At 60.6% G+C, this 15,895-nt stretch overlaps 2 protein-coding genes across 6 annotated transcripts in view; both read right to left on the minus strand.

Annotated features, from left to right (window-relative positions):
* ARHGAP27 (Rho GTPase activating protein 27) overlaps positions 1 to 9,461 on the minus strand; it is a 31,102-nt gene extending 21,641 nt beyond the window's left edge. The window contains exons 1-3 of one of the 2 annotated variants that reach the window (XM_032320835.1): positions 9,372 to 9,461; positions 8,260 to 8,393; positions 6,000 to 6,677 (exon numbers count right to left, since the gene is read on the minus strand). In XM_032320835.1, coding sequence (XP_032176726.1) covers positions 6,000 to 6,659 — 660 coding nt within the window. In that variant the 5' untranslated portion in view covers positions 6,660 to 6,677; positions 8,260 to 8,393; positions 9,372 to 9,461. The remainder of the gene's footprint in view (positions 1 to 5,999; positions 6,678 to 8,259; positions 8,394 to 9,371) is intronic. The other variant, XM_032320836.1, reaches the window with a different exon arrangement.
* A 1,506-nt stretch (positions 9,462 to 10,967) lies between these two features.
* The window catches only part of PLEKHM1 (pleckstrin homology and RUN domain containing M1), a 46,113-nt gene continuing 41,185 nt past the window's right edge, over positions 10,968 to 15,895 (minus strand). For 3 of the 4 annotated variants that reach the window (XM_032320831.1, XM_032320830.1, XM_032320829.1), the window contains 2 exons: positions 14,529 to 14,592; positions 13,023 to 14,040 (listed from right to left, as the gene is read on the minus strand). In XM_032320831.1, coding sequence (XP_032176722.1) covers positions 13,657 to 14,040; positions 14,529 to 14,592 — 448 coding nt within the window. In that variant the 3' untranslated portion in view covers positions 13,023 to 13,656. Of the gene's footprint in view, positions 14,041 to 14,528; positions 14,593 to 15,895 lie in introns of all 4 variants that reach the window. The other variant, XM_032320832.1, reaches the window with a different exon arrangement.

Here is a 15,895-nt window from a genome sequence, read left to right on the forward strand (position 1 = left end):
CAGTGCCCAGTCCACCCCTGCTCCGTCCTGAATCAATGACACAGTAAGTGAAAAATCACAGTGCCTTTGTCAGTGCTCCCGGATGCCCGAGGTCTGCAAAGCTCTCCCACCGAGAGTCAAGCAGGATGGATGGAGAGAAATCAAAATGCTAGTAGTCATTAGATGGAGATGTCCCCCCATTAGCCAAATATTCGCAGCGGCATGAAACTGTTTTTAAGGGGGGAAGAGTAACTGGTAAATTCAGATGATGCCAGGAACCCTCCAGTTGCATAGACGGGGCGGGGAGTGGGGGGAGATGGCTCCGGGGAGCTGGGGGCGGGCCCCTTCTGGCACCTTCCTTGGTTCCTCTGGCTTCCTCTCTCTGGCCAAGCTGACCCAGGCCCTGCGACAGACATGGAAGCTTTGACAGGGACCCCTGCTCTGTTCCCCTGATGCCTCAGGATGGACCTCCACCCAGGGGAAGGAGAGGCCTCGGGGCAGCACCCGTAGGAGCCCAGAGCCTGGGTCCTGCAGGTCTCACTACGCTTTCGCAGCTGCTCTGGAAGTCCCCTCAACACCACAGTCCTTCCTCAGTTTGGCAAGAGATCCTCCTGAACTTTAGCAAGAACCCCTGTGTCCCTCGGACCCAGTCCCCGGCAGCCCCCTTTCCCTCAATGCCAACCAACATGAACTGTCCCCTGACAGGGTCTGGAACCCTGACCCCTTTCTGATCAGCTGACCGCAGTCCTGCTGATGGGCTTTCCCATGCTGAGGGCCGGGCACTGACGGGTCATCGGGGTTGCCTTTCAGTGTCGCATGCCTGGCCCTTCCCAATGCTGGACACAGACAGCCCCAGGAAAGGCAGAGTAATTAGACGGAGAGAGAAGTCGGCTGCTGGGGCTCAGGAAGGAAGTGGGGAGGCAGGTGGACCTGTCTCAGGAGGCCCAGGGTGGGGGGGTTTAGGGGAACCAGAGACTGAGAGGTAAATAATAAGGCCCAGGCTCAGGGGAGATCACCCAGGGGACCCCATCGAGCCATGGGGGCTGCCAAGCCCCTGAGGTTTGTTCCATTCTTCCCAGGGAGCAGTGGGTGGGGAAGACCACTGGTGGCCCCGAATGTGGGCTGAGGATGGGGGTGCCACCCAAGAGCCTGCTCCTTCATGGGTCAGGCCATGGGCTGGGCAGCAGGGCTCCAGGGTCAGCCTGGGGCTGCAGGTGAGTCAGGCCAGGGGTGAAGAAACCGGCTGGGCCACCCCAGGGTAGCTGACCTCCCTGGGTGGGGGAGGGGCTGAGGAGAAAGACCAGATGAGGGGGACTCACTGGACCCTCCCTCTGGCCTCAGCTCACAGGCTCTTACTAGACTCCCTTTCCAGAGGGCCCCCGACTTGTCCCAAAGGGAGATCCAGGTGGGTCTGTCCAAGTCCATTTCCTTTGTCCCAATCAGAGCTGCCTGGGGCGGCTCTTGGAGTGCGTCCCAAGGAGTGGGTGCCAGGCCTGCGATCCCGGAGGAGGGTGAGGCACCGGGCAGGTGGGTTTCAGCCCGGTCCGGGAAAAGAGCAGGCGGAGGTGAGGGAAGGAGGGGAGAGAGTGGGCAGTCCGCCACGCCACGCCCCGTGCCCCATTCGGAGTTGAGGGGTCACTCACAGTTCTCAGCAGAGGACGGGGAACCGGGGCCGCCCTGGGGCTCCTTCCAGTGCCGGCCGCCTACTCAGGTGAGGCGCCTCCTGGGCCGGCTGCCCGGGAAGCTGCGGAGGCCCGGGGCTCTCCTGCTTGTGGCCAGTGCCTGGGCAGCAGGGGTGGGCTCCAGGCCCCACAGCCGGCCTGGGCCTCTCCACCTCCGAGGCCCTGGGGCGGTCATGGTGACCACACCCTGAAATCCCGGAGTCAGCAGGTCCCCACTCCTCCCCACCCCGCCCGCGGCCCCAGGGGAGGAGTCTCAGGGGCCCCTCCCCCCAGGCTTCAGGCTCCCAAAGCCCCTCCTTTGAGGGGGTGGGGGCAGAGAGCTCCCGCTGGTGAAGCCCTCCTCCTTCTCTCCCTCCTCCGGAGGTGCGCCTCTGCCCTCTCCCGGGACAGCTGGGTCTCCTCCTGGGGGCCGCGTGGGAGATGAAGGGTTGGAATTCCTGCGTCCCTCCCTGTAGCCCGTGCCCAGGACTGGGCACATACAGGCCTCTTAGGGAACCCGTGTTTGCCTCTGGCTTGTACTGTCCCCGCCGCGGGGAGGAGAATGGCCAAGCCCACAGGCCACCGGGCTGAGACTGAACCTGGCGGCCCGCTCGGGGCTGGGGGTCAGGAAGCATGGAAGTGACTTGCTCTCGGCCACCTCCTGCCTGGGGGACCTTCAGCCAGCCACTAACCCCTCTCTGAACTCTGCATTGTGGCAAAGGGGGGCACCCATGCCTGCCTTCTGAGCTGTTGGGGGGGATGAGCCTTTGGGTGAGAGCCCACGGGACCATTAGCCCCTTTGGGACAGGGTCATGTCTTGTCATGTGTGACACACTTTGTGTCCACAGGGTCCAGCCCTCTGACCAGGATACACCAGGTGTTCATTACGGGCTAGTTGATTGGAGGGTGAATGACAAGACCGGAAAATGCCACCCAATGTGGAGGCTTCTCTCTTCTCTCCTCTGCCGACGGCCCCACCCCCATGCCACCCTCTCCCCTTGGCCATTGGTGTACCCTCCTCCAGACGACCCTGATGCTCCATCTTCACATCCTTGCCCCTTGCCTCAGAGTCAGCGGGTCGCTCCCCCTCTGCCCCGGGCACCCCCTTGGCCTCTCTCCCCCAATTCTGTCTCACTAACCCCCTCCTCACCGTCCTCAGCCTCCCGCTCTTCTGGGCCCTGACCACCCACTTCGATTTGGGGAGCCTTGCCTCTGGCCTCACCTGCCTCTGGCCACACAGCGACTCTCCCTTCCCTGCCAAGCTTTCGAACTGTCTGCACGTGGCCTGTGTCCTCACCTTCATCCCTCTGACGTCTGCCTTCTGCCTTCAGTAACCCCTTGACCTGCTCCTGATAAGGTGGCTGGTTGACCTTGCGGTCACCATTTCTGATAAATGTTTAATGGTCTTTATCTGACTTCTCCTTCCTTCTGGACACTTCTCGGTGTCTGGGCCAGCACTCTCCTGCTTTCCGCCTTGCTCCCTATTTCTTCCTCTTCACAGGCCCTCCGAAGCCCCATCTCCAGCACCACAGGCTGAGGGCCGTCTCCTGGGCAGCAGGCCTAGCTATCCGGTTGCTCCCCGGCCGTGTCACCACCGGATAAACAGACCACTGTCTGCGAGGCACGCAATGGGAGACAGGGACACAACCCGCCGTCTCTCCCTCCTTCCTCAGCCCATTGGCCTCCAGATCCCTTGGCATCAGCTTCCCAAATGTCCCGTCATCCCTGAGTGCCCGGGTCACCATGAAGGTCCTCTGTTCTTCTCAAAGTCCCAGCCCCGGGGGTCTTTTCTGTGCCCCATTCCCTTCTGTGCTAGGAATCTTCCAGCAGCTGCAGAATGAAATCCACATCCCTGGTGAGAGCCCATGAGGCTCTGCTGGGTCAGGGAACACCTACTCCCCCACGCCTGCATCCCCCCAAGCAGGGTAGGGCAGGGGCGGGGCTGCAGGGCTCCAGGGGTGCACGTCCCACACCCACACCCATGACGACACAGTGTGTGTCGTTCTGCCCCAGATGGCCTGTGCCAGGCCGGCCTGAGGCATCTGCCCTCTCTTGCCAGGCCCCTCACCCAGATGGTAGCTCTCTGGGCCTGGGGGGCTGTGCCTCACCAGGAGCTTGGCCGGTGGGAGGCCAGTTCCTGCTTAGTTAATGAGTGAATGAAGGGGAGGGAGCGGCCTCTCCTGCCTCCTCCAAGAAGAAACCAGGAAGGCTCACCTTTCAGGAAATTCCTTCTCTAAATGCTGCCTTGAACAACTAAGAGCAGAACAAGGTTTCCTTCCCAGGAGAGAACCGACTTCCCACCCCTGGCGTGTGTAGGGGAAGGGGTGTCAGGGAGACCCACAGCTGACGCTGGAATAAGGCGGGATCACAGGGAGTATGAGATTATACTCATCACACAGGGAGGAAACATTAAGTTTTCTTAAGCCTTTCATTAGCGTCCCACAGTGAATTAGGGCCAGAAGCCGGACCAGGCTGAGCGTCTCTAACGATACCCAGGTCTCCTTCAGACACCCCAGTTCCTCCCCGCGCGAGTACTACCCCCGCCATCACTTGTGTCCCCCACCCCATCACACCGCTGTAACTGCTCCGAAAGACGGAAGGGCAAGCAGGACGGAGAATGTGGGGAGGCCCCGGAATGCGGCCCGAGAGCCTGCCCAGGAAACGGAGGGACGCCGGGGTGAGGAGCGCTGGCATCCAGCCATTTGTCCCAGAGAAGCCGGCCAACTGGCCTGCAGGGACGCCGGGCACAAGAGCCCCCACTGCCCCGCCCGCGTTCCCTCTGGGCGGAGTCCGGGTCGCGGTCCTCACCGGCTGAGTGCTGTTCCCCGTCATAGCCACAAGAGGGCGGGCTCCTCCTTACAGAAACCAGAGCGAAGGTGGGGCAGACAGGGGTACCCAATGCGACCCAGCCAGCCTTGGTAGAGCGCCTACTACGTGCCAAGTACTTCCATGCCTCACCTCGTTGAAGGCTCAGAACACTAACCCTTTACACAGGAGGACACCTGGCTGGGGGAATTAAGTGACCCCTCAGCGGCTGGCAGGTGACCCAGCCCCGCCAAATTCGAGTCTCTCTAGCTTCGAATCCTGAGCTCTTTGCACTGCAACCAGTACACGCGGTGGGAAGACCCAGGAGGTCACACAGTGGGATGGTGCCTCCTTCCGCTGGGCATCCCAGACTCAGTCCTGGCATGTGCCAGGCATCAATGTTTACATCAAGTACATTACATCAAGTACAAAGAAAGAAATCAGAGACTCGCAAGGTTTAGGGGTCATCCATCCACCTTTCCACCCCTCTTTGGGCCAAAGGACAAATTGGGACCCTGAGAGAGGAAGTGAATTGCCCATAATCACCCAGCTGGTGGCAGTTGTCATAAGGGAGTCTGTATATCCTCCCTCCACCGCTCCCCCTCACCCCCCTCCCCTGCACCAAGTTCCTAAAGTTCAAGATGTCGGATGTCAGGGCCACAAGAAGGATCCTGAGGATGTACAAGTGTTTTTTAAAACGTGCTCTACTGGGGTGCCTGGGTGGCTCAGTGGGTTAAGCCTCTGCCTTCGACTCAGGTCATGATCTCAGGGTCCTGGGATCGAGCCCCACATTGAGCCCCACATCAGGCTCTCTGCTCAATGGGGAGCCTGCGTCCCCCCAACCCCCTCAGCCGGCCTCTCTGTCTACTTGTGATCTCTGTCTGTCAAATAAATAAACAAAATCTTTTTTTTTAAAAAGTGCGCTATTTTCAATTTCCCAAATTAACACAACTGGATTCTGACACAACAAAATCCTCAGTATAACTGAACCTCTTCCGGAAACAAACAAATCAAAATTGTTTTTTATTTTTAAGGGGAACTGAAATGTTGGGAGAAGCCAAAAAGGGAAGCAGACCCCTGACTTTCACATCCATTATCTCATGTGACCCCCGAGCTTCTATGAGAAAGGCTCCTAGGGCTGCCTGCAGGTCCACCGCTCCACACCCCTGAAGAGTTTCGGAATGGTGCTGCCGTTAGGTCATGTGGCGCACGCACCTGCCAGGAAGCTCGGGCCAGCACACCGTAATCAATTTCATCTGCATTTCTGCAGGAAAACCACCGGTAATCAATAAGTGCCACGGGTGGCTTCACATGGCTCAAGTCAAATTCTGCCACCGAGTTAGGGAAAACATCTGGGCTCTGGGGGGCTTTGCCATTCTGGAATTGCAGATAAGTGATGGGGAGCATGCACCCCTGTAGGTTGAGGAAATTGAGGCTCGGGGTGAAGGAGCACGTCCAGGGCCAGCGGACACTGCTGCTCAGCGTTGAGCCGGACGCTAAGCCGAGAGGGTCTTCAGCCCTCCGCCCGCCTCCCCGCTCCCCGGATCCGCGTACCTGCGGCGGGCGCTCCTCCCGCGGCGGGCCACGCACGTCCTGGATGGCCTCGTAGACATTCTCCGAGTCGCTGCGTGCCAGGGGCCGCGGGCACACCCAGGAGCCCGCCACACTACAGGCCTTGAAGCTGCCCGCGCTCCCGAGGAGACCCGCAGGGGGCGCGACGGCGGCGCGCGCCAGGTCGTCCAGGGACTGCGCGGGCCGCACTGGGGCCGCGGGCCGCGTGTACAGGCAGGTGGGCAGGCCCGGCGCCGGGCTGCTGCGGGGGGTCCCCGCGCCGCGCCGCGCCGGGCCGCACAGGGAGCTCACGCGGCCCCGGGGCTTGGTGGTCGTGCCGTCGGGGCCCGCGGGCGCCGGCGTGCTCACGAAGCGGTAGTCGTAGGCCAGCGGTTCGGGGACTGCGGGGCCCGGGTGGAGCGCGGGCGGAGGCGAGGCGGTGGCGGATTCCCCGAGCGCCGGCAGCTCGCGCACGTACTGTGCGGGCAGGTAGAAGGGGCGGCCACCGGGCTCGCGCCGGACGTGCCACCAGTGCTCCGTGCTGCGGCGCAGCAGCCGGTAGCGCTCGTTGGGCTGGATGGCCACGCGGCGCCCATCCTTGCCCGTGTACTCGAAGGGATGCTCCACCAGCACGTACACGTCCCCCTCGACGTCCGCCGCCATCGCGGCCGTGCCGTTTCCCTGTGGGCGACAAGGAAGAAGGGCTCGGAGGTCAGGGCCACCGAGCCAGGAGGAGCGCCGCTCTAGGTTGGGGGCGGGGGGTGGCGGGGGCGGGGACAAAGGCTTGGGTTCGAGTTCCTAGGCTGCCTTCCTTGTGTGCGTTAGGGTCTCAGTATTCCTATCTCAAAAGCGGGGGACTTGGGTAAAATAATGTCTAAAGGGCGCCTGGGTGGCTCAGTTGGTTAAGCGGCTGCCTATGGCTCAGGTCACGATCCCAGGGTCCTGGGACCGAGCCCCGCATCGGGCTCCCTGCTCCACAGAGAGCCTGCTTCTCCCTCTCTCTCTGCCTGCTGCTCTGCCTACTTGTGTTCTCTCTCCATCTCTTTAATAAATAAATAAAATCTTTGGGAAAAAATCTCAAAAAAACCCCACAAAACCCCAAACACGTTAAAACGTTCCCATTCTTACACACGCGGATGGAATTATGACAACACTTTCATTCTGCGTTATTGGTTATGATTTGAGCCTCGATTCAATCCCTTGGTGGGGAGATTGTGCATAATACTAGTCCAACTTGACAGCCAAGGAAGCCTTGACTCAAAGAGATGGGGTGATTGCTGGCCATAGGCCACATTTGCTTACAAAGTTGACTGGGCCTCAGTTTCTCAGTCTGTGAGGTGCGGGAAACAGCCCATTCCCTCTGCCCCCTGCCCGCCCCTCCCAGACACCACAAGCCTTCAGGAAATCCGGGTCTCCAGAGCCTCTTCCCTCCAGGCTTCTGCGCCCTGGGGCCGGCGGGGTCAAGAGTTGAGGCGCAGGGCTCTGGGAGCCTTCCCGGCGCCGCTCTACCCGGGGAGTGTCTCTGCTTCCCCTAGTCCAAGGGCCTTGGCATAAGGGACCGGGACTGCCAAGGCCGGGGAACCGGTTCTCTCGGTTTCTCCTTCCTTACCCAGCGGCTTTGCCGTGGACATGAACCCGGAGCCTGGCCCGCCCAGACCAGCCCGCACCCGGTGTTCTCCAGCTCCCACCTCCACCTCTCGAGAGAGGGAGGCTCTGCCCCCGCGGCCTTCCCACCTGCCCTGTGATCTCCGCATTGGCCCAGGAGAGTGGCCCCTAGAGAATGCACTTTGTGACAATGACTACCCACGCGGTGTCCTCCCCCGAGCTCTCCTGGAGTGAATCGTGGCACCCCGACCCACTGCGTGCCAGCTTCGCCTGGCTTTTAGTGCCCCGGGCTTGGGGGTCAGAGCCTAACTGTAAACCTGCCTGTATCTCCCCATCAAAGAGATGAATCAGAGGCTCCTTCCCTAAGGGGCTGGTCGCTCCAAGCCCTTGCACTGAACCCATCTTCTGCCCAATAGGGGTGTCCCCGGAGCAGCTGGGAGTCGGTTGCTTGCTGAGGCTGAGGAACCCAAGGAATGGGGTCTAGCGGGAGGCTCACTGCTCTCCTTCACTACTTAGGAATAAGCTTTCCTGGAGGGGGAAAGGGGTGCACACAGGGCACTGGAGGTGTGGTGCGTGAGCTGCCCGGAGCTAGGTCAACAGACCCCTGAGAGGATACCCCTTGGTCACCTTACCCTGGGCCCCCCCGCGGCTCACTCACGTCGGCGGGTCAGGTCTCTGTGGGCCCATGGGCTGGACGGGCGGAGCCAGCGGATGGATGCAGGTTAGGCCCCTGCCATCTCCTTGGGCGGGGCTTCCAAGGGCTAGGCCGGGGGAGACCTCGGGGAGCAGGAGCTGGCAAGGGGAGCAAAGAGGGAGAGGGATGCTTAGGAGGGCTGCCCCCCCCCATCCCCAACGCGGCTGTATCTGCGAGAGGCGAGTGGGAGCCTGAACGAGTGTGTCTCGGCCGGTTGGGTGGAAGCAGGGCCCAGAGCAAGTGAAGGCAGAAGGGAGAGGCGGCAGCTGGAAGGGCTGCGACTGAAGGGGTGCTGCCGGGTGGCGAGCGGAGCCCAAGTGGGTAGGGTCCCACCCCTGCCGCCCCTCCCGCCTCCTCCCCACCCCCGCCACGGAGTTTGCTGTCCTCGAGCCTCTGCGTCCCGCGGGCGCGCTGCTCTGGGACTGCCGGACCCCGGTCGTTGTCTCTCCCTGGTTCCCATACCTAGCGAAGCCATTTGCACCCTGAATCACCCACCACCAGCCCTCTCCAGCCCGACTGCCGGCGCTACTCGCTTCGGACCCACCTCCGCCCTCCCCAGGCCCTTTCCGGGAGCAGCTTGGCGGGGCCTGGAAAAACTCGGAGCGGAGTTCCCACCGCAGGGATGCCTACCCGAGCGCAGAGTCTCGGGATGGGTGGGAAGGGGACCCGGGTCACGGCTTCTTCCCCAACTCGGGGGGAGCGTAGAGAAGCGGAGGGATAAGGGGAGCGGGAAGATCCCTGGAACTCGGGGGCCGACCGGTCGCAAGGAGGTGCTTTGGATCCACTGCCCGGGCGACGCGAACCATAGCGCCGTCAACGCCTGGGTCGGAGCCGGGGGCCTGCACCTGGGCCCCTCCCGTCCCCGGACGGACCGCAGCCTTTCGCATCTCTGCTGCTCGCTGGGGATCCGACCCGCGCGGCCCTGCTCCCGGGTGCGCGCAGCTCCCACCCCAGCGCCGGGTGAACGGGAGCAGGCGCGCGGCGCTCCCGGGGGAGAGGACCCGCCACCTGCGGCACCGCACCCCCGCCCCGGCCCCCACCCACCCCCAACTCCCGGCCCGGCCCGGCCTCGGCACCTCGGGGTGTCCGCTCACTGGCTTCGCCTCCACTTGTCCCGGCAGGCGCGCGTGGTTTCGGCGTCCGCCGCTCCCTCCTCCACCGCCCAGCTCCCGCGCAGCCGGGTTTCCTGTTCAACAATACAGCGAGGGAGGCACCAGCGGAGAGCGCCCGGCAGAACTTCCTCCCGGGCTGAGGCAGGGCTGCGGCTGCTGGAGACAATCCCCGGTGTCCTGGCTTCCTGTCCCCTCTGGGCCGGGCCAGCGCCCTGAGAGTCAGACGCCGCCCTCCCTCTGCACCTCCTGGGATCATGGGCCACACCTGGCTGTCTCCTGGGAGGTGGAAGCAGTAGGGCCGGGATGATGGCATGTGGGGTGAAGGGGGAGTCTCCTCGACTACTTCTGGCCAGATTTCCCTCCCACTGTGCGATTCCATCCCCCAGCTGCCCGGATCGTCCTCTGGAAGAGGGCCACCCTGCAGGCTGTCCGCAGGGTAAGCCCAGCGCAGCCTGCCCTTAGCATTGCCATTTTCTCTCCTGTAGAAGGGACAGGGGCGCCTCCTTCGCAGGATGGTTGGTAAGACTGGATGAGAATGAGTTGCACGAAACACGGTGTAGTATTATCACATTATTATTTTAAGAACACACATTCATTATTAACATTTTTATTATGAGTGCCCTCCCCTTCAGTGTTGGGTTGAAGTCTCCAAACTCCACATTTTCCTTTAGGTAGAAGCGGGGAAGGAAAAAAAGGAATGTCCACAGAGGCATCTTGCTGAGGATGGAGAAAAAAGGCAGGGAGCATCCAGGTCACAGGGCCCTGTCCCCAGACCTCAAACACAGGTACTTCGGTCTTCTCAGAGCCCACCCCCTACTGACCGTAGAGGGACTTGAGGCCCCTGAGGGAAGCTGGTGCTCAGGGGATGCGCAGAAGGGCCCCCTCCCCCTCCCAGGGGCTGAAAGTTCTCTTCAAGGACAAGGAACTGCAAAGCCTAATGTTTCAATCCCACTTTCCTGTGAGCTGCTTCAGGGAATGAGTCTGTTTCCCTCCTCTGTCCTTGCCATGGGCAGTGGTGGCCTTCTCCTCCTGGAACTTCAGGGCAAGGGAGCAGCCAACTAAAGGCCACATGGAGCCCTGAAACCATGCACCCAGATTCTGGCCCTGCTCAAAGAGCCTTTCCTCCCTGAGCCCCCTCACTTGATTTCCCAGCGGGGGGAGCAGTCCGGACAGGTCTCATGTTCTGAGGCCAGGGGTCTGTGCTTTGACAGGCACAGGGAGGAAGTCCCTGTGGTGGGATCTCAGGGATCAGCTTCAGTTGTTACATAAGAGTGTGTGTGAGGAAACCTCCGCACCAGGGGCCTGCAATGCTATCCCTCCAAAGCCTCTATATCTGACTCCTAGTCGGGAAGGGACAGACCGAACACTGTCGCCTCTCCTCCCTGGCATGCCCATGCCTCATGCGCAAACCCCCTGCTTGCAGATGTCTACCCCAACCACGCCTCTCCAGTTCTTCCATGCTAAAAGGCGCAGAGGGGGCCCCATCTGAGGATGACAGGATGGCCGGTGGCCTCCCCCAACCAGTGGCAGCGTCAGGATTCAGAAGCGAGACCAGAGGTGAGAAAAATCAGGTTTACTGCAAAATCATTCAAAAATCACACTGCAGCAGCTCCTTCCACACATTGCAAAGCACTGTTCAGGGCCAGCACCCCTCACTAGAAACAGTTTATTGCATAAAATGGCATTTTAAAAATAGTGTGGGCACCAATGAGGTTCACGTCAGCTTTCCATGGAGGGTGAGAGGGTAAAAGCCAACTTATCTGGAAGCATCAGCAGCTTTTCCTGGGCAGGGGGGCCGTCCTAATGCTACTAGTCCCCGGGAGGTGGCTGTGGACAGGAGACAGCCTGTCCACCCAACCCCAGTGAGCCCTCCAGGGTGGCCCCCAGCCGCACCGTCCGTCGCTGGCCAGCCTCTGTCCACCTGGGGACTGGGGCACCTGCGGCTCTTCTCGGGCTGGGTTTGCAGGGGAGCATTAATGCTGGCTGTGGGGGTGCGGGACAGAGATAAGGACCCCCTTTCCCATTTAGAAGGCTTTGGTGCGCTGGGCATCGGCGTACACCATCTTCCGTGACGGGGATAGAGAAGCTGTGTGGCAGCCCTCCCCTCCCCTGCTGCCCACCACCTCCTCTGTTCTATTGCACAAGTTACCCTGCTCCACAGGGCTGGGCAGGTGACTCAGCAGCCGAATCACCCCAAGGGAGAGGTGGGAGTAGATTCATCTCTTAAAAGTGACGGGCAACCTCCTGCTGTGAGCAGACAGGATGGCCAGAGCACCCCGGTGGGAGGTGGGGGGCTGTGGGTCCAGAGGAGATGGGAGAAGGCAGCAGAGAGATCGCCCCGAACCACAGGGTTTCAGTGTCATTTTGAAAACAATTCAAGGCTCCCACTCTACCCCAAGACCCCTTGAAAAGGCAATCACCCTCCAGAGACCTTTTCCAGTACTGGCAGCGCCCCTCCTGGGCCAGTCCAGCGAGGCTTTGGGAAGCCATGGCTTTGTAAACTGAGGCTGGGCCTCCTTCCGCAAGGCGGCCGCTCCCATGTGTCCCCGTCCATCTCTGCAGCAGGTCTGGCACTCTTCGTGGAAGGACAGGGTGGGGGGTCACCACTGCACAGTGCGGAGCCTGGCAGTCATGATGCCCGAGGCCGGCCCTGGCCCGGGGTCACTGCCCTCTCTGGGGGAGGGGGATCCCCCTGACAGCATGTCTCCAGCAGCCATCGGGCTGGATGTCTGTGGTAGGCAAGGAGGGCAAGGGGCTGAGGAGGAGGGAAGATGACCCTGGCCTGGACCAAGGAAGGCGCAAAGTGCTGACAGTGCTGGTTCCGAGTCACTCCCTTCTCCCACCGGGACCGAGATCCCAGGCTATAGGGGAGCCAGGGGGCTCTGACCCGGAAAAAGGTGATGGGGTTTTCAGGGGAGGAGGACAGGGCAGGGTGACGAGAGGCGAGGCAGAGGAAGAAGGCGGTCACCAGGACCAATCCCGCTAGCTCCCGGGCAGTTTGGCACGTACTTGAGCTGTGGGCAGCAAGGGCCCGGTCTAGCTGACAGGCTCAGGCCCCCTGGTGGCCTCCCCGTGGGCCAAATGGTCCCACATGTTTGCTCCACATGAGAATGCCTGGATTTCTTGGGTGACTTGTGTAGGGTCAAGAATAAAAAAATATTTTCTGTTGAAATATGAAGGGAAAAAAAAAAACCTGTCTTAAAAAACTAGACCTTTTAATCAGGAATGTGGAATCGAGAATGTGCCCAAGTCTCATGTCCACAGTGTTTGAACAGCCCTCCGGGAGGTGTTGCGTCTGTGAGGCGAGCTGGAGGCCTGATTAGTGCAAAGCTCCCTTTCCCGCTTCCCCTGGGACGAGGGGGCACCTGATGGTGTCCCCACCTCTTGGAGCAGACGGGCGGGAGAGGGACTGGGGGACATCATCGAGGGCCTCATCGGGTAGGCTCGTGCTCTGGTCACATCTGAGTCTTCCTGACAGGGGAGACAGCCGTGACACCTTGAGGGGATCCAGGCAGATGCCAAACCCAGCTGGGAGGGCCAAGCTGAGCGGGGTGTCCCCGCCTGGTGGTCCTGGGTGGAGACAGCACGCTGGCTTAGGTAAGTGCGTTCTGCTCCTGGTACTTGCGCCTGCGGGCACAGCGCGGGCAGCCCTTCCTCACCACGGCCTCGCAGCTCTGATGGAAGACGGTCTTGCACTCACTGCACCTGGGGGACAGTAGCCAGTGTTCTGACCGGAGCCAGGGGGGAGGGGCAGTGCCACCCACAACCCAAGGCCCCTGTGCTGCCTCCCCACCTCTGAACAAAACCTTGGGGCGTTGACCCTGCGCCACGCCACAGGCACGCTCCCTTCTGCCGCACTTCCTACCGATGCTGCTGGGGACTCGTGACATGATCCTTGCCTGTGCTGAGAACATCACCCTGCCGTTTGAAAAGCGGAGCCCAGGGGCTGAATCTAGGCCATGAGACACCTACTGAAAACGAATGAATGCTCCCGCCTGCTCAGTTTTCCACTCCCACCTGGGCTGGAATGGAGGTTTGGCGGCTGAATTTTTCCATTTAGGGGCTCCTGATAATGAGTGCTAACCGGGTAAGAACCACCATCACTGCAGGAGGGAACCAGGTGGGGGCCCCTACTGGGTGCCCACTTTGTGTGGCCTGTGCCCACCCTCTGGGGCAGTGGCTCATTCAGTCCCTTCTCAACCCATTTGTAGATGACAAAACTGAGGCCCCTACTCAAAGACTCAGCAAGCTACCTCTTCTCGAGGGAGACAGATAGTTTCCTTGGTCTAGGGAGGGGTCCTTGGAGGGCTCTCTTGTCCCCCAAGCTGACCCAAAGCTGGCCGTGACTGGCCTGGGCATCAGCTGCTCTAGACGACCTCCCCAGCCCGCGGCTCCGTGTTCTGTGTTCCTGCCCCGCTGGAATGCCGGGGCCGGCTGTGGGCAGGGGTGGGCAGCTGGCCGTGTGTCCCGCATACCTGACCGTGGTGTCAAACTCGAAGGGAAAGATGATGTCGTGGTGGTGGCAGATCTGGCAGATGAAGCCGCGCTGGGTGCACAGGTCGCAGTGGTAGACGTGCTGGGAGGCGAATCCGATGAGGGCGTTGAGGAAGCCTGTGTACACCCCATCTGCGATCTGTGGAGGGCAAGTGAGGGCCGCCAGGCCTTTCAGGCAGCTATGCTGAGTGAGGCCGAGGCTGTCTGGAAAACGTGGTCTGCGGACCCTCCTGACACTCTACCTGAAGGACTCCTACCCCCAAAGAAGTCTCTCCCCGCTTGGGCAAGAAAGGCTCCCTGGATCAGGCCGAACGAGGCTGTCCAGTTCCCCGATGCAGCGGTCACTGGGGATGACCGTGTTGGCAGACGAGACCCAAATCCACAGTGCCCTCCCTCGAGGAAAGGAATGTCCCCGGCTCTCACCCCTGGGACCTGCCCTCCCGCTGGGGATGAGCCCCGCAGCAGGGAAGGGGCTGGCACTCGGTCACTGCCTGGGAAGCACGTGACAGCGAGACACGCAGTCTGAGGGGCTGAGAAGCTGCAGCCCCCCTCTTGTGTCCCCATTTCTGATTTCTCCAGGAATGAGGTCCCTCCACAGAAGTGTGGGGGTTGAGGAGGCATTCTCACCTGCTGGAGGTCAGCGACACTGTACTTGTGGGGCGACTCCAAGAGGTAATTCCTGTGGTTGAGCCTTCAAACAAAACACAAGGGGCTCCTTAGGTTTTCCACGATCTGGGACAACCTCTGTTTGCTTTCATTCCTTCAGCTGCTACCCGGGTATGAACGCCTGGTGGGGCGGTCCCTAAGAGCCGCCGCCTGGGGTGGGGACCTGCTCTTCCAGGTGACCTGGGGCAAATGACTCAGCCTCTCTGCACCCCAAGCTTCCTCACCTGAGAAATGGAGCTGTTCTGAGGATTAAATAATTTATCTAAAGCATTTGGCACAGCGCCCAGCACACAGTAAACAATGAATCATTACCACCTGTAGCTGACAACACTGTACTGTGCACTTGAAATTTGCTGAGAGGGTAGAGCTCAAACCCTCTCATCAAAAGTCTCTATGTAAGAAGTGAGGGCTGGATGGGATGTGTGAACGAAGCAGAGGGAGGAGCCCTTTCATGGTGTACAAACGTGCATCAACTCATCATGCTATCCACTGTAAGTTCCTCGCAATTTGGTCAGTTACACCTCAACAAAGCTGAAAAAAAATTGCAAAAAAATTTAAAGATATAAAAAATAAAGCATCTACAAAAAAATTAACCAACGAGGAGGACGATGACCAAAGCTAACATCTGTACCAGGAACTGGGCTCAGAGCTTTAGCCACTGACTCATTCTGCCACCCCTTAAGGTCGGTACACTTATAGTCCCCTAGTAAGTGGCAGAGCGGAAGTCTGAATGCAGGAGTCTGGCTCTGGAGCCCGCACCCTTACCCACCCAGTGAATGCCCAGAGGTGTTAGCTGTTGTCATTACTGCGACCATCACATACCAAGGACAGCGCTTGGGGACAGAAATACATAGCATGTGGCCTCTGCTCTCCTGTCGCCCCTGGGCTAGCTGGGGGACAGTCACGCATCCGGTTTCGGTGCTATGCGAGAGGCACAGAGATGGCCCAAGTTTGGCACATCCCATTTCACTGAGGGGTGGGGCACCGGGGAGACAAAGGCCGAGGGCGCCTCTCCGCTCCACCTTAGCAAGGGCAGACATTCAAAGGGTTCTGTCCTGAGGGATGGAGAGGAAACACCTGCAGAAATTCCCCCCGGGACGACACCTGGCTGGGCCGGCTCGTGTGGGTACTGGGGCTGGGGAGAAGTCTCCAAGCCTAAAGAGGCCCCGGGGCATCCAACGGGGGCTCGGCCACGCTCCACCCCACGGCCTCAGTTGTGGTCTGTGGAAACCCCGTCTGGGGCAGAGAAGACCAGCCCCACCAAGTAGCCCGGCAGGCCACGGTGCCACGATGGGTGAGGACACTGACGAGTGGCTGATCAGCTCACC

Source organism: Mustela erminea, chromosome 18 (assembly GCF_009829155.1).
Source record: "Mustela erminea isolate mMusErm1 chromosome 18, mMusErm1.Pri, whole genome shotgun sequence".
Classification (NCBI taxonomy): Eukaryota; Metazoa; Chordata; class Mammalia; order Carnivora; family Mustelidae; genus Mustela; species Mustela erminea.